Source organism: Watersipora subatra, chromosome 5 (assembly GCF_963576615.1).
Source record: "Watersipora subatra chromosome 5, tzWatSuba1.1, whole genome shotgun sequence".
In the NCBI taxonomy this organism is placed as follows: Eukaryota; Metazoa; Bryozoa; class Gymnolaemata; order Cheilostomatida; family Watersiporidae; genus Watersipora; species Watersipora subatra.
In genome coordinates, this window is record NC_088712.1 from 57,418,780 (window position 1) to 57,437,318 (window position 18,539).

Consider the following 18,539-nt stretch of genomic DNA (forward strand, 5'->3'; position numbering starts at 1 on the left):
CAAATTCCAAGCTCGTTAATATTGAGATATCGGCCCTCATTTACAGCTTTGTAGCATTTTCCGATCCGTAGCTACCATTAAATGGCTTCCGGTTTGATAAAACGACAGCTGTTAGAAAAAAATAGCATATTTACAAAAGTATTTGTGTGCTAGATTACTAAAATTTACCTTTGTGTACTAGAATACTAAAATTCACTGTGTATGAGAATATTATGAAAGTACGACTATGTTTGTTATTCACGTATTTGGCTCGGCTTTCATGCCGTATTTATTAACTGGGCTACTAGTTTCTGTCATAGGAGACAGTGATATAAGTAGCATATTCGGTAACAATGTTGATACGGCTCAGGCTTGGTCTAAGCTATTTGAATTGGAGAATTGTCCGATGCCAGAGGTATTGCCTGGCACAATCATCATGGTGAACGAATCGGTAGCCGCTGGTGCTAAGTTTATGTTAAAGCCAAATGCTACAAGTCGTTTCGAATGTGAATTTGAATGTTGTTATAAACAACACAAAGGTTGTAATGTGGCGATTTATTCTGCTGATAAGGTATGTGAAATGCTTTGTTGCATAGCAGTGAGGTTTATATATTATTAAAGTTGTATAAGCTTTTTTACTTGCATTCTAATGATTGAGAATATCAAACAAGCAAAATATGGTGATAATACCTACGTAGGCCTAAACATAAAAGCTGTTCGTATGCTGAATTATTCAGCACAGTCAGATGGCAGCTTCTAGCATTTAAATTTAAATTTTTTTACGATTTTAATTGATACTCATCCAAAATTGCCAAGTTATAAGTTTTTTTTGCAAAGCATTTAATCTAAGAATCAATGGGTTAACTAGTTGTATGCCTGACATTTCTCAAATGGCTATTAACTATAGATTTGTTTTCATAATGCTGCTCATTTGTCTTGGAACCCAAAATCTTTCATGTTTCCAAATGTGTGATTCTTTTAATTTCTTGAATTTAACAAAAAATTGTATAGTTATGCCTAACTAGTTAAATTGAAAAAGCATTTTGTAGTGAAGTGTTTTAGTATGTGTTTACTGGTCCATTTTCTTCAGTTGTAAATATTGCACCAGACATGTTAAACATGTTCTATCAAGAGGGCAATGCTGGAAATTTGTTGTTTAGATTTTCAAAGTCATGTTCTGTAGAAAGCTGGTTGTTACTTGTTTGACTGCGGCACACCAAGCAAGTGTAAGTTTGACCAGCACAATGGCTATTCAGTGAGCATAATAGCCAAAGAGATCTCTAGTGAGGCGGATGTATTGGAAACTACCCGTAAAACTGCTCCAGTTTCCACAACCAATATTCCTCCAAAGCAACGTATGTTTATCAACAAACTCTTCGAGAACAGTTTGTCTCCATATATTTTTATGCTTAGTAAGCATATTGCTGGTCTCATTAAATCAGACATAAAATATGGATAGTATAAAGTCAATCATGTATTAAAATTTAGAAGTAACGCAGTTTTCAAACTTAAATGTTTCACTTTTTGTTGGAGCATCTTCATAGCAGTCTTATTTTTTTATATTTTTATGACTTTATATTTTATAAAAAATATATAAAAAATATTTGTACATTCTACTCAAGATATGTGTGTGGCGAGTTGTAAAGCTCAAAATGCTCCCTAAATGGCTGCGCACTTATTTCATCTTCAAAAATTGGTTAAAACATCCTCACTTATTTCACCTCAACGACTTGATCGAAGCATTATCACGCATTTCATCTCAAATATATGGTTAAAACATTCTCAGTCATGGAGGTAGGGACATGTCATATTATAACATCGTATGCAAATTGTGGCACCAGAAAGACAAAGTCTAGTTTATATGAGCATAGTGTGTTAGCAGAATGTCCGTAGCAAATATTATTAATTTAATTATCACAGAATTACTCTTCGTTCTGTGGAATACATACGCAAGATTTTGTAGCAACAATCATCTATATGGTTCAATCAAATGGTCTCAAATTATGCAACAAATTAACAAGAGATTCTACACACATAAGCAGTTATTTTTTTATTATTCTTATTCGTAAGCTGACTATAAGGGTCTGTTGGATTCTGTATGCAGTTTTACTCCTATTTCATCTTATTTGCTGTTGAAGGCTGGTAGGTCTGTAACAATAGTAATCTTGACGAACTTTTGATAGTAAATAAAAATGTTGTAATCAAAAAACTTTCAAACAGGAAGGATTTTCATTATGAAGTTAGCGAAGCCCTGTAGTTTCTTCAAACTCAATGGAAATAGCTAGCATGTAGCCTACATTTTACTGGTTAGGTATGTGATAGAATAAGCGGAATAACATTTCTCCTCATCTTTGTCTTCTTACTAGAGTTGATTGCTTTGGCTGTAGAACACCTGTTGGATGGATGTCGTCCAGGAGTAGACAAATGTGTGACAGACAATACCGAATGCTCCAGTACAGGGTTTTGCAGATGTAAAGAAGGATTTCATCCTAAGAACGGAGTCTGCAGTGAGTACTCTTTTTCTTTTTGCAAGTAGCAAGTTACTCCTTAATTTCCTGTTAGTTTTTAAAGTAAAAAAGTGACATGCAAACAGAAAAAACTTATCATTTTTCTTAGACTGGTTTACTTGTAGAATAACATTTTTTGTGGTGCCATTTGTTTTGAACAAATGTTATAGTGTTTCTGTTAAATATATTTCTAGGATTTTGTTTATGACTAATAATGAATACGCTAGTCAGTAATTTGGCACTGGGTCAACTAAACGAGGCAAGATTTAAAATTCCACCAACATTATTATTGCTAAGTTGTAATTACCTTAATATAAACGGATTTAAATATTTTTATGTCAAAATGCGTGAACCTTTCACTGGCCCACTGACATATAAGCAGTAACACAGTCCTAATATTTTCTTCATTTCTACAAAGTATTTGAGTAAGCAGGCGTAGTCGGCTGTGCCTAGCCTTACTTTTGAGCTGTCCAATTTTAGTTTCAGAATTAATAAAAAGCAAAGTTTCTGCTGCTATGAAAATGCATAAATCTTTATCGAGTCTCCATAAGAAAAGTTGAAAGATTCTTATTTAACAACTGTTTAACTAGTTAGTAACTAGTTAACTTTTTAACTAACCAACCAGGATATGTAATTAATTTACAGGGCAGGATTGTCTGGAAGGCCTTCAGTTTGAGTGTACCAATGGGGATGCCAAATACGGGCAGCCCGATTGCATCGCTATTTATGATGTATGTGATGGAACTCCACAGTGCCCAGATGCCTCGGATGAGCACTGCAGCAATGGTACTCACTTCTCCCTCCCTGTTTGCTCATTTCTTATTTATATATATAAATATATATATTTACAATGTATATATATATATTAACAATGTATATATATATTTATATATATATATTTATATATATTAATATATATCTATATATAAATGAATGAATTAAAACGAACAATCCGAGCAGAGTGCTCAATAAGGAAATCAGAACAAGTTAAAGATGTACTTACACAAAATCTTAATATAATTTATCAACAGTATCCATATTTTTCTATCATTTGCGATTGTTTTTGATGTTTGATGTGATCTCACTGCCAGGATGTTTCAAGATTAGAATCAACAATCCTTGATTGTGGTAAAAATGCTGAGATTCAAGCGAAAGTAACATTATGACATCTATAGTTGCATTTTGGCAACACGACCTACGGAATAAAGACATGTAATGTCGCAACTCGAACACAATAGCCGATATCAACTATGGCATCAATAGCAACTAGTGATGTCATTTCGCACATACTCTCCTTAACCATGATCAAGTTTGGTTGCTTTTATTCTTGAAACATGTCGGCAGTCAGATCATCTCAAACATCCAAAACAATTGCAAAGATCAGAAAAGTACAAATACTTTTTGATAAAATCTACTAAAGTTTTTTGTAGGCTCATCTTTACGGTTGCACACTATTACTTTAGATAGAACACTTAATTACTAATTTCATGCTTGCTGACAGCATATATATATATATTGTGGAGGACGGGACTATTCTAAACCTAGTCACTTATGTATATTTCTTAACCTGTTAACATTATGCCTAGTCACTAATGTATATTTCTTAACCTGTTAACTGTTGACCATAACCTGTTGTATATGTCTTAACCTATTTCTATTTCTACTGTTATATAATACTACATTTTTGGGCCTGCTTCACAGGCCTGCTAGCACCCCATTATGCCTATTGTCTGGGCCTGCCTCACAGGCCTGATGTGAAACAATGAATGTTATATAATTGTGGGCGGAGCAAATAGTATAAAAGGAGAAGGCATAGGCCAACTCTTTGGGATTCTTCTTACGGATTTGATACTGTCAAGACAGAGTTGTACATGTGCTGAGATATGTTAAATACACTATATACTTATTCTTACAAACTGTCTGCGTTTGATGCCTGCCTGGTTGGCTGAATAAGGATCCTTCTGCCAGAACTGATCTGGCTTCAAACACGAACTGCTTTAGGGAGACACCTAAGGAAGGCTAGGGGTTGGCTGCGTTACGATCGGACCTGATCAGAAATGCGATAGCATTGGAGATCAGGCCCTCCAGTAAGCTAGCCGGGACCTAAATTAGCCAAGATAGGGTCTCAGAGAGCAGGCCGTGCTAGCCTTCCAAGTGAGCCTGAACTGAGGACAGCCCGCCGCGGCCTGATCCGACCACTAGGTGTGTCAGGCAGGCCGACGAGGGGAAGGCCCAGTGTTCAGACTGCACTGCCTTGCTAGGGAAGTAAAGCTGGCTCAGCTACCGGGGCCAGACCTTTACAATATAAATATATATAAAGTGTTTTATCTAAAGGAATAGTGTGCTTTACCAACTACCGGTATATATTATATTTATATTTTAATAGGTATATATATACTTTATTGATAATAATTTCATTTCAAACAAAAATATTTCTTTGAAAGAATCCTAAAACAAAAAAATTTTGACAATTAACCAATAAGATCAAATATATGGTTTGACATACTGCATTTAAAATGTCTTTCTCTGATGAGATATCGGATTTTAGGTGGAAGATTGTTAAAGCAGCTAGCAATGATATTTTCAAAATTGCTAAAGGTATGCGATTTGTTTATATCACATAAGTTGAAATAGATTTAAAACTTGCAACTGTCATGTAAAATCTGAGACACAAACCATGAAAGATCGTCAAACCTGTAATTGACATAATATAAACATTTAATATAGGCAGAGTAAGAAGATGCAAAAATTTGGAAAGATCATTTATTGTAATAAGATATGCTGAAATATAATATTTCTTTATTTATTTTCAGGGTGTTAAATACCAAGATTAAGGTTTTAGTTTTTAACACGTTTCAAGTTTCTTTTATTTGGATAGTACATGGCTGGAGAGATCTTGTTTTGTTGGCTTTAGTCGGCCATCTTTAGTGAGGATACAGGGAATTAAAACAGAGTTATAACTTTTCTTCAAAATTATTTGTTGAAAACTGGTTTAAACCGTTGTCTTCTAGTCTTATAGTCGACGCCATTTAACTATTGCATTATTTAGATCACACCATATTCATATAAAAGCTTTAAGTAAATAATTTTGGTGACATTATCCTGATATTTAGATATATATGAATAGCTGCTACCAGAGTTCACATGAAAGTTCACATAAAAGTTCAACCACCGGTATATTTGACTATTGCATTATTTAGATAGCACCATATTCCTATAAAAGCTTTATGTAAATAATTTGGGTTACTTCGTTATGATATGTTATTATAATAATAATATTACTATATATATTATAATGATAATCTGAATAGCTGCTACCCGTGTGAAACCAATATTTTATGACTTTTATTAGCATAAAAAGTACATTCTTGTTTTAAGCAATCATGGTACATTGGAGCAAAGTATTTTCTATTATTATAAAATTAATCGTTGTAGAGTTTGCTGCTATGTTACCAATGGTGTATACATCTCGACAACGCCGTGATGAGTAATTTATACTGCTGTTGTAGATGAGGAGTCTGATTGGTCGAACGTGGGAGACATCAATGCTCTGAAGGCTGCTCTTAAAGGTAATAGTAAGGCTACTGTTAATAGGTCAGCTCTGAATCCTGAAGATTACTTGTCTGATAGCTTAAAGATGAAACAAACAGTTGATACACCAGAGAAAAATCTAAGAGATGACCAGACATTTTTTTCTGGTGATCAACACAAGAATAGACTGCATCTGGCACCAGTTAAACCTCTCTATGGGCAAGATAACTCATTCTATAGAGGAGACAAGTATTGGTATGATGGAGACAACTACAAGAATAACTACAGAAGACCCTTGCATGAGACCAGAACTGATCCTCCTAGTTGGTATAGGGCCATGCATGCCGGTTGGCCTTCCAATGAATACAGTCAACCGAGGAATTCCTACCAAAATTATTTCAAGGGTGACAATTATTACCCTCCCTACAATTTTAAGCAAGAAGCGGTTGGTCCTGAGGCTAATTCATGGTCTCAGAACCTGGTTGAAAGACAGGATGGAGAGAAATATTCATCGACTCCTTCTGGTAACATTGGTGTTGTGCCATTGTAGCGCTAGCCTTGTTCGTCACGCTCGCACTGCTGCCGTTTTTCTCGATGTCCGCTGTTCTATTTTCCTACATTGCATGCACTACAATTCATCCTGTATTGTTGTTACTCATAGCTCCTATTTCGTTGTATCATTGGCATAGTCACCTTACTAGTGCTAAGAGCTCTAGAGGCACAGTTATAAATATATCTACCGTACGTTTCGGACTATTAGCCGCTACTTCTTTCTGATGATTTGAGCCATGCGGCTTATATGAGGGTGTGACTATTCTGTGGCTTTTTCTTTCACCGCTAACGCGCATTAACCAGAATCTCCGGTTAGTGCGCCTCTAGCGGTGAAAGGAAAAACGAAAAAATGACTAACAGTACTGTTCTGTTAGGCACTAGGTTAAAAAGCGTCGGTTAATACAAACAGTGCCGCTATGCACTGTTCCGTTATAAACAGCAAAGTTGCTGCCGTGTTAAAAAACACTGTCAAGAGTTCTGCGGTCTATACAAAGGTGCAGCCTATGTATTGTTTTATTATCGGGTTTTGGAAAATAAAGCAGATGCGGCTTATATAGGGGTGCAGTTTATAGTCCGAAAAGTACGGGTATATCCTAGATATATTTTTGTATCACTGGGGTTAGTTCAGTTTGAAGGTGGAAGGTCTGGTTAATGCGGTGTCAAATTTATCTCTTGACTGTCCTAAGAAAGTTAATTCCGAAGCCTTAATGTAGTTTTATTTGCAGCCTACATCGATGCTCAAGCAAAGAGCTCTACCACCATAGCACCTTCCAGCGCTACAGCTAAGTCAGCATTCATCAATGAAAAGGTTAAGGAGACCACAAGGGTGACAAATGCTAAACAAACAGTTCCAGTTGCAAACGCTACTGCTCAAACTGGTAGTCGGTCTACCTCGCCTCCTTCCATTCCACAACCATCCGCCAATGAGTCTTTTGTTGGTCTAGACATCAATGAGGTATGTCTTGATTGTACTTCTTAATATTATTTTCAGTCGGGTCGTTTAAACTGGTTAATCCAAAATTGCTAAAGCTATAATGTATCCGTGCGAAGAAGAAATTGCGATAAAAAAATGAAGTATTTGCTAAGTGAAACTAAGCTCAACGTTGACTGTAAACTTGTTTTTTATTGACAGCTGGTTGTCTCCTTTTGTTTGAGTAAATGAGCGATAGGCCAATTAATTAACTTCTCACTAATGAGAAACGCTTTGTAGGAAGCCTGCCCAAACTGCACCACGCGCCTTTTGCCTATACGCAAATGCTGTGTCAAGTCGCACGGCAAGGACCGTGGTACGCAATGAGTTAGTAATATATCTACCAATCAAAATGGCTGTAACCCATTGCCTCATTAAATTATCAGTTTCATTTCTATGTGATTCTGTTTTCGGTGTATGAATGATGTGAATAAACCAGTAGTGTTGGAATATCGGCGATTGCAATTCGCAGTTATCCAAATCAAAAATTGAGTATGACAAATGCTGTTCTTTTCCTAACTTTTTGTCATCAGTGCTTCATTTCTAAATCCATGTCAGAGAATTTCATTTCTGTCACTCCTGAAATTGCTGGGAACTATAGCAATGACTAGCGTTACTTCTGCGAAAATTGGTACCTTATATTATTGCACATTCATGGTAGTATTGTTCTAGCTAGCCAATCAGTTGTGCTGACAGCTCCGCCGCTGTCATACCTATTCAACCGAAGAAAATGTTCTATATCTGAGTGTTATGGAAAGGGCAGTTTTTTGATATGGTGAACCATTGCATACAGTTTAATTAGTCGTGGGTTCAGTCAAGGGTTAGTTAATTAACTTCCTGAATAAAAAGTAACTCTGCAACCCTTCAGCTTTTAAGCTGATGTCTCCGAATAGTGAAAGCAGTGCTTAAACCTGCTGTCAATAGACTTTTGCTAAACTCAAAGTGCAGTACCAGCATCTCAGCGAGTCATTATGAAAGACTACTAAATGAGGTTAGAGTTTGCATCTCAAATAGTGGTGATTCATGCCCATCAACCATTTTAGGAACTTGCAAGAAATTGTATGAACATACTTGTATGAACTTTCAATGAATTTACTTCCATATGTAGCTACAGTATGTTATGTTTCAGTTGAAGTCTTTGGCTGGGCCTTGTTAGTGATTCTAGTTAGTGCTGTGTCACGCTAGTCATCTTTTGTCTTTAATATAAGAATAAATTTAAACCTTGACGTGTGATTTTTTTGTTCTTGTATTTGCTTTGTTCGTTGAAAACCATCATATGTTGGAGCAAAACTCTCATAAGCATTCAGTCATACAAGTGCCAAACGAATGAAAAAATCGAGCTACAAGGAAAGTTTCGAGCACATTTCTGCTTTGAGATACGAGCCGGTTCTCGATGGCCACTAAATGGCCAAGTATATGAGAGGCTGTTTTTTAGAACAGCATCGCTCAGTCTTTCTCATCAAATCAGTTTGAAAAAGTTTTTATAAGGTCGGCTAAAGGTTGTAGTGAAAGGAAAGCAAAAGCGCCAACAAATAATAAAAAATTAAGGCAAAGACAAAATTGAAGTTAGGTTTAGTAAAATATTAAAACTTAGCTTTAAGTGTGTGTTTAGTAAGCCAAACTTTTTTAAGTTGAATTCAAAGTTTATGTTATGGTACATAGCATCACAAAAGTCTAGTGTTGCTGTCAAGTCTCTCACTCCGCCGTTAGTCACTACGTCGGTCTCGAAGATAAGGAACAATTCCTTAGATATTGTTGTTATGTTTTATTGCATATTATGATCGATGAATAGGCCTTTGTTACTTTGTGAGTGTAACAATGAGTTACAACAATTAACCACCGACAAACAGGATATTACGATGGAAAAGCTGGTTTTTTCATAGTATAAGAATGGATTAATTTGCGTTTAGCTATTTTATAGAGAAAATATTGCATTGGGATACGAGAACGTTGACATATGAGCTCAGTCGCGGGATGCATCAAGCTTGCATTTGTTATGTGTATTGCATTTTGTTGAATTCCTTCTGGAGTACAAAAAAAACAAGGTTAAAACGAATGCTTTGTATAAAATAGAAGCATTTTAGAAAACCAAAATGAAAATAAAATCCTAAACTATTATAAAAACTAATTTAAATAATTATCAGTACAAAATGTTTTCATCATTACCTTAACATAGGTTTAGTGGTAGAGTGAGAGGAACAGTTGATAACAGAACATACTCTAACTTACACTGATTTTATTTTAAGTTTTTTTTATTGTTTGCATGTTATACTTTTAATTAGTACTAGCTTCTTAATTTTTACTTACAGATCTGTAAGGATTCGACAAATGTCATTCGTCATATTTTGAAAATTATTTCCTCCTACTTTTATTAAAGTTTATCATGAATATTGAAATGAGGGACCTTTACTTTGAGTTCAAATTCTAATCTATCTTTGATTTGGGTACAAGTTGGAACGCGTATGAAGATGCTTCATTCTCCATTCAAGCCCTTGTAAGCAGTGCTAACTCCTAAATGAGCAAACGTCCTTGAGGCTGTGAAGCATAATGATAGTTAGTAAGAGGTTCGCACTAATCTTCACTGATAAGCCTTAGTACAGTCAAATGCATGCAAAGATGGGACGTGAGATGAGACCGCTAACAAGAAAGGATATTGAAGTTTTTTTTATCAGACTTCTCGAAACATAGGGATTAGCTATTGTTTTAGCACACCATCTTCACCTATCGGTGTTGCTTTTCTGTCAGCGCTATTTCATCGATTTTTCATTTTTCAATAACTATAAAAAGTTAATCGTCAACTCGTGAAAAGAAACATAAAAAAGACGAAACTTTGCACATCTACAAGTTGACCATAAAGTTACACAATTCTCTTTAACAAGGTAAAGTAACAAGACCAGGCATTTGGATGTGGAAATATGAAGAGTTATCCGCTCCTAGTTCTTTATTTTGAATGAGAAACTCAATCGTTGTCTGCCTCCTATTCTTTATAATAAGGAGCTGAAAACTGAGAACTAATGCTGAAGCTTGTTAAAAATACTACTTTTAATTAATTTTTGTTATTTAATACAATATAATTTCCTAATTATACTGGAAGCGTTAAACGTTATATCATATACATAGTGGCCAGTGGTTAAATGAGAATGAACAAACATTCTATGAATAACATAAAATGTAGCCTGTCTAGACAAACTGTTGGTTTTTGCGGAGTTGTCCCCCGTCGAGCGGGCGAGCAACAACAGCTTGTCACAAGACGTACTGCACCTGATGCATCAGCTGCACTAGTAGGGAGTTGTTCTCTTCCGTTTATGCGGCTTGGTTGCGATGTTATGTCGGTCGCTCCATTGGTAATCATAACGGATTTCGCGCAAAAATTTATGTAAAAAAAATTAAGATAAGAGCGTTTAACTCGCGACCCGTCTCTGCAGTAAACTTCAGTAGAATTTGAGAACTTAGGCAACAACAGCGACTAAGCATGTCGTTATTTGTGCGCTCAGTCAGTTTTATTTCTATTTTTGTATCAGTCAGTTTTATTTGTTCTTATTGATTTTATTTTCAATTTATTTTATTCTTAAGTTCTACTAAAGTTTATCACAAAGACTGGTCTTTGATTAAACGTTGTAATCTTATTTTTTTCTACGTAGATTTTTGCGTGAAATCCGTTATTATTACCAATGGAGCAACCGACATAACATCGCAGCCAAGCCGCATAGACGGAAGAGAACAACTCCCTATATGTGCATCTGATGCATCAGGTGCAGTACGTCTTGTGACAAGCTGTTGTTGCTCGCCCGCTCGACGTGGGACAACTCCGCAAAAAACAACAGTTTGTCAAGACAGGCTACATAAAATGCTTGATTCATTTTTTGCTGTCTCGTGATTGGCTGACTGTAACCAATCGCTTTCGACTCACCGCAATGAGGTTGTATTGTTGTTAAGCAACCCATCCTTTGCGGTCCGATATTCAATAAACGGTATGACCAGTTGTAGGCAATAGTGAGCATGTAATGCCAAACCTTTACATACCAATTTAATTTGTTCCTAGACATTCTTTGTATCTGTAAAAGGGCTGATCTAATATTCCTAGAAGAATATACTGCAAGTTATTTTATTCATTCTACGGCCCCAACAACAAAATCTAAATTAATGTCATAATTACAATAAATTAAATACATCATAAAAAAGTGGGAAGAGAGATGTAAAAAGATAAGTTAACAAGGAAGTCATAAAAAAGAGGTCTTCATTGTTACCTTACGTTGAAGTGTAGGCCATGCGGTGAATAGGTTCAGAGGTAAAGGTAGTGTTAGAGAGAATTATCTTATTATCATTATTATTATTAGAGAGAATTATCCTAAATATGACTAAGTAAACTGTAAACGAATGTAACTTACACATTTTATATTGTTTTTATTTAATTTTGTATTTCGTTTTTAATTTTTTCATTTATGCTAAACTGCAGTTTCAAAAAAATTCAACCTCCTTCTGGTGAAAATTTCTTTGTGTGCAAAATATTTACTCTGGTTTTAGAAATTTTGGCAAGTGACTTCCAGTGTATGACCAGTAATATATTGGAGAGCTCGTATGGTAGGGCAATAATGCAGAGGTTTAATTGTATCAAAAACAGACAGTGAGGAACGCACTCCCACCAATAAGTACTAATGAGGGTGAATTAACTGATTTGCCATAGCGAGTGTATAGTTTTAATTAGCTCACTAACTCAATGGTTATCATTGACATAGTGGTGGTAGCTGTGTTAAAATGAGTAGCGCTCTGGACTACCAAACAGAAGGTCAGTGGTTCAATCTTTGGTACAGGATGTCTGGAGCATCTTGTCTTAGTCTGCTCCTGCGCAAAGGGAGACAACCCTGACAGAAAAACCTGAGGGTAACAGGAAACCACCTCAGTTCTACCCTAAGAAACCTCATGAGATATTTAATTCAAGCAATAGGAGGAGATCATGACAATCTTTTAACAAATCAGCTGACACTGCCATTACATGTCTTACAGGAAGTGATGCCTGAAAAGTACAACTTCATATCTACCAGCTCGGCGAGTGCGGTGGTGGCGCTGGCTCTCACAGTAACTCTCACCCTTATTCTCTTTGGCTATCTCGGCTGCCGATACCGTAGGACAAGACGTAGAATCGTCAGGCCTGGCAAAGCTGTTAATGGATCTGAAGTGGACTATCTTATCGATGGCATGTATCTTTAAATTTCTGCACTGTCAGATTTATGCCAGGTGTCTCAGTTATGGAATACGCACTCTCCTCTATGCCATTCACACCTAGTCATTTTCTAATGGTTCTTTTTCTCTTGCTGCCATAGCAACCAACGCTGTGATCTAGCCAACTCGTGTTTATTACAAGTTTTGCTGTAAGTATATGTCATCTGCTGACGGCGCATCATATTTCAAGATCATATTTCTTCTGTTTGCAATTTTTAGTACCAAACTATGTTCAGAAAATTTCCTCACTCGCATTTCGCTTGCTCGTATATTTTTTTGAAATTGTTAACTTTTTCATTCCGATATTTATTTTTATTTTACACCGAAGAAATCTCTGTTGTATATTTTTTTGTATGGAGGGACTTGTTTTTATGCCCTATATTGGAGGCATGTTAGCTGGTTGTGTGCTATCCAGAAGGTAGTGGTTCCTTACAGAGAGTTTTTCTGTGAAGTGTAAAACATGTAGAGTTACATAAATCTAGCTCTCTTGAAGGATGCATTTAATAACACTGATGTGTGGGTTACACTATTTGGATCAATGTTGTATTATAATATATAGCTATGCCAGATATTCATAAATATATAAACACAAGATGAATTTAAATACACGGCTTCGGACTCCTGCAAGATGCTAGCTGTTGAAATCTTCCTCCACAGTCAAGAGTGGAATAAATTCTTTGAATGTGATGTTTCCTTTGTCATCTATAGCTGTTGACATCATTTCTTCCATCTCCTCATCATTGAACGGTTCTCCTATGAGTATACAGTATATTAATGTGTATGAAGCAAAATACAACAGCTCTTTTTAACAGCGTCCACCTTCAATCAATCGGTGACAGACAATTCCAAAAGTTTTTTTATTGTATGCTTGACAAAGACAGCTGGTGAAAAATGTGTGCCTGTAGCAGGTGAAACAATTGAACAATTTTTCAAATTAGGGGTTTAATAACATATAAAGTGCAGTACATTCAAGTCTTAAGCCATGCCATGAAGCACACTATAAACCTAACTGGTATTTTCATTTATGGAAAGCCAGTTTTATTTATTATTTATTTTAATTCAATAAATTTTCATTTATTGAATTAAAATATTTGAGCTTCACGGTGTCACATGTTTTATTTAACCTCTAAAATTAATGGCTCATGCTTGTAGATTTTTCAAATTTCAAAGTTCCTGTCCAGAATGAAGATGAGACCAACCCTCGGTTGTCAAGTACTGCTTCAGTAGATCCTGTGTAAGGTATCCCTTCCCATCTCTGTCAAGCGTCTGAAATGCTCTTAGTATTTTATCATCACTGTGTGGGCGATAGTTTTTGCTCATAATGGCTAGTGTCATGACTGGAAGAAATCTCTCTAGCCTCACACAACCGGCTGCATCCTCCTCCTCTATCTACAAGTTACACAGAGAAGTAGTTTAATAATTCGGAAAGTAACATTTTATTTGCGAACCATGCTGCTGGTAGTATTGACGTACCTCAGCTAGTACATCAGTCAACTCATTTTCTGTCGGACATAGATCCAGTGATCTCATTATAGTTCCTATTTCTCTAACATCGACTGTCTTGTTACCTTCGTGGTCGAAAACGTCAAAGGCCTCTTCTATTCTCTTCTGAACCTTTTGGACAGCAGCCTCTATAACAAATCTCTCTCATTTTTGATAGAAAGCGCTATACCTCTAGTCAGATGATAATCTCAAAGAAACATTGCTTCTAGTGAAACGGGACTGGCATTTCTGGATCAAATGGTCAACTATTAAATACTAACTTTTATGCATATATGCTAAATACTACATATTAGCCATTAAATAGGTATAGGAATTTAACTATTCGGCCTAGTAATATTGGTCATAAGCACATATGCATTTAACTAGGCACACATAAAATTAAAAGTACACTAGCTACAAAGACATAGCACAAAGAGAAGAAAAAACTTGACACTCACAAAATATAGTACAATATAATACACATGCAAAAAGATGTTGAGAATTGTTTTCGTCTTGTATCGAACATAATCATGTATGGATAAAATTAATAAAGTTAGTTTGGCACAACGGTATTGAGGTTGTCTGCTCTATAATTGCATATTAGGAACATTACAAACGGTCTAGAGTTTTTAGTTAAATATATGTGACAAAATGGAGATCGTATGAAAAATATACAATCGTATGATAACGAGTAAAAACCTGAGACATTCTCGGGGAACTATAATTATAATTCAATTTTTTTTAATAACGATAGTATATCTTAAAACAAGTAAAAATGATAAACTTGCTACAACCATAACTACTAACCAGTTTCTTGATTGCCACTTTCATTGCCAGATACGTCTGGTTCTGACATAATATAGAACTAGAGTGTAAGAAAAATATGCCTTTAGTAGATGAAATTTGTTGAAGTTCACCAACTTGTCAGATCGGATATAATAACCTTGACCCGTTGCTATAGCACAACTATGAAGATCTGCAATAATATTGCTAGCTTCATATTTCTTGCTGGTTGGGGTGGGTAGACAACAGACGTTCTTAAACATCATACCGGTATAACCGTCGTGAAATGTCGTTGTCTTAACGATATTCCATATACATCGGAGTAGCCTTTACATTTATTGAATTTTTATATGAACGGCTCTTCAAAAATGTCAAGGCTGCAGGTTACACCGTTGCAGTAGCGAAGCGACGTTAACAACAACCTATTAAAAAAAGTAAGACGATTATTATGAAATAAAGTTTTAATAATGGCTTTTATGCCTTTGAGTTATCGCCTTTTGGAGGCTGCAACCAATGGTGACATTAGCCTTTTAAGAAAATTGTTTCACAACAAAGTCAAGACAGAATCGGTCGATGAGAATGGCAATACACCTTTGATGTTAGCAGTGTTACACAACCATGTTTTTGCCGCTGAGCTGTTGTTGGAGTATGGAGCCAATATTGAACACTTTAACGATTTACACCATCGATCAGTTCATTTGGCTGCAATGAATAACAATGAAGAGATGTTGATTCTTCTACTCAGCAGAGGCGCTCAGTTCAAGCATCCAAACCACGAAGGTTTTTTGCCCATCCAGTTAACTCATACAGACTCGAAGGTATATAATGTATTATATAATGCTCAAAATAATGTAATGCCCGATGAACTAGAGAAGGTTAACGATGTTCCAATTATCCCAACTTATACGATTCCGTTACCCAAAGTAAAAACTGATAAAGGAAAGAAAGACAAGAAGAAGGGTGGAAAAGCGAAAAAGAAAGGCAAAAGAAAGAAATAAAGTATAAGTATATACGAATAGCATATATTACGATATTTTGCCATGTTGTGGTAAGTTTTTGACTAAAATAAATTTTATTATAAGTATTTTATCACCACCATTTTACCTTTCTGACAAGTCGCTGCTAGTTTAAACTGAACTGTTTTATAATTTATTATCTGTTTATCATTTGCTGCAATAAGTGCTATTTGTGGTTATTGAAGTCATTAATGTATCATTGTTTGCAAATAATTTCATTTGGTGGATATTTTTAGCCACCATAGTTTTAGATATGGCGCCTTGCATTACTATACTAAAATTCTTTATATGTGTATATTAATTTACAGGATTTCATATTTTGCTGGTAGCTGTTAAGTTAATAATAAAAATTTCACGTATTTCTTTTTAATAAAATATATTTTTGGTAACTCTTAAATCAAACAAATTCCTTCAAAAAGTATTAACATCTTCCTATACATCTTCCTCTAGGATTTGTAGCACCAGTTTGTGAAATGTTCATAATCGGAGGATGCTGAAGGCTAAGTTTGTTATTCAACAGGAATTTTGGCTGGTAGTCTGGCTGCTTCAAGATCATAGGAAATCATGGCCATCTTTGTAACGTCGTCCTCTGTCGCTTTCGCTGGCAACTTATCTTCGTGTATAGAAGGCGGTCTTGCCAGTCTCAACTTTGACAGAGGTTTTTTTTCTAGAATGATTTTACATAAAATTTTGATTTGAAGGCATACTATCAAATTCTACAAAGTCTGGCAAACGGAATGTAATTCGCGCAATACAAATCTGAACGATTCTGAAAATCAGGTGAGGTTTCCAGTCATGAGTGGCACTATTCGTCTGGAATCCACTACCGCGAAATCTTAGGTCGTAATGGCTCCGGAGTTGTTATTAAACTAACTGTGTTGCTATTTATTGCTGATAAGATTACCATCTTGGCAAATTCAAAGATGATTGTAATACAAATTAATTGATCTCTTTCCCTTTTTCACTAATATCTTTGAACTGATCAACACATCATCTCAATCTGTTTTTTTATGTATATCTCGATACTTTTGAGCGAGTGAAACTTGTACAAGCAATTGCTGATTTTAAGGCTACTGCTAGGTTTAAAACGATCAACAAAATCAATTTTTTGCTTAAATTTATTGTTGCAAAGAAAAAATTTACAAAAAAAGATTGCTATGGTGATATTGGTCTATGGCATGGCTTCCCGCTTAGGAATGCTCGCAACTCTAAGGGGTGCGAGCTGATGTTAGTAGCTGCAAGAATCAATCCTTAAGACTGGTTAGGCAATTTTTTCGAAAAAAAAAGCATTGAACATTATTTTTTTATCTCTTCTATACATAAAGAAAAAATATCGTAATGTTATCAACCTTGAAGTTAACCTAGTAGGAACCACATTTTGATCAGATAACAGCACAGAAGAGGAAGGAACAAAGTCAAAGATAATCAAGTGAGTTGGTTTTCATATGTTGCTGCAGTGTTAAACTGTAGATTCTTCAGAGAATGACCCTTCAATAGCTTATTGTTTTATATATTCTCAATATGTCTGTTTTTCATTATGTTTTTAGCGTCTTATGTTTCATTCTAAACAAAGGAGTGCAACATTATCCTCATCGGTTGTAGGGGTTTTAAAAGCGAAGTAGGAATTGCTGGTTTATCTTACCAATTATAAAACCAAATTGTTCCTTTTTCATTCAAACTTGATTAAAAGTGTCTAAGCTTAGTTGAGTCGAATTAATGAAAATATACAGATGCGTTTGACTTGTCCACAAAACAAGTGTACATAGTTGCTTGTATTTTTTATTATATTTACCGCTATCTAACGCTGATCACCGAAAAACGACATACTTTATCAAAACAGCCCGCTTACTCATAAAGACTGGTTGAAGTATTATCAATAGTTCAATATGATCAATAGTATCAGAGAACTACTATACATACTAAGTAGCTCTTTCCATGCCAATGGGTCAAAATTACTTCTGCTTAGCTTGCTTTCCAAACTCCTACAAAAAGCTATTCATGTAAGCAAGCATCTACTGTTTGAACTAGAGACAGCAGTGCTCTAATAGAAGCTATTTACATCTCCAAACTGAATTATAGGATTCATGCTAAAAGATCGAGTATAAGCAAGACTCTGGTGGTATACGGCTTTTGATTGAATAACTTCTGGCTAATCCAGCTGACTTTATTATAACCTACCTAAACTTAGTATAATATAATAATAAATAAAATTACACTAGAATATATTAATATATTCATATTTATTACTATAGACCTCTAGATTTAATTTTGTTGCCTAAATACATCGTTGCAAATTTTTTTTTACAAACTAAGCTATTGTTATGCTGATATTTGTCTATGGCTGTCCAATTTGGGAAGCCGTGCTTTTCTAATATATATTACTATATAGGGTGTATTCTGTCTATATGTTAATATAGACAAATGTAAAAATATAATATAAATGTAATAATAATATATAGACAAATATAAAAAATGACCAAAATTGGCATATACAATATA

The 18,539-nt window shown here is 35.2% G+C and overlaps 3 protein-coding genes across 3 annotated transcripts; 2 read left to right on the top strand and 1 right to left on the bottom strand.

Annotated features, from left to right (window-relative positions):
* The first annotated feature begins 59 nt into the window (after nt 1–59).
* Nucleotides 60–13,363, top strand: LOC137396193 (low-density lipoprotein receptor-related protein 11-like). The gene is made up of 7 exons (XM_068082354.1): nt 60–550; nt 1,163–1,334; nt 2,367–2,486; nt 3,132–3,272; nt 5,996–6,055; nt 7,295–7,524; nt 12,544–13,363. The coding sequence occupies exons 1-7, from the start codon at nt 227–229 to the stop codon at nt 12,745–12,747; spliced, it is 1,251 nt and encodes a 416-aa protein (XP_067938455.1). The 5' UTR covers nt 60–226; the 3' UTR covers nt 12,748–13,363.
* LOC137396194 (dynein regulatory complex protein 8-like) lies at nt 13,357–15,181 on the bottom strand. Its single transcript, XM_068082355.1, has 4 exons — nt 15,049–15,181; nt 14,233–14,390; nt 13,959–14,148; nt 13,357–13,512 (listed from the first exon to the last, which is right to left on the bottom strand). The coding sequence occupies exons 1-4, from the start codon at nt 15,095–15,097 to the stop codon at nt 13,391–13,393; spliced, it is 519 nt and encodes a 172-aa protein (XP_067938456.1). The 5' UTR covers nt 15,098–15,181; the 3' UTR covers nt 13,357–13,390.
* A 310-nt stretch (nt 15,182–15,491) lies between these two features.
* LOC137397506 (inversin-like) lies at nt 15,492–16,022 on the top strand. Its single transcript, XM_068083797.1, has one exon. It carries the CDS (start codon nt 15,492–15,494, stop codon nt 16,020–16,022), a length of 531 nt encoding a protein of 176 aa, XP_067939898.1.
* The last annotated feature ends 2,517 nt before the right edge of the window (nt 16,023–18,539 follow it).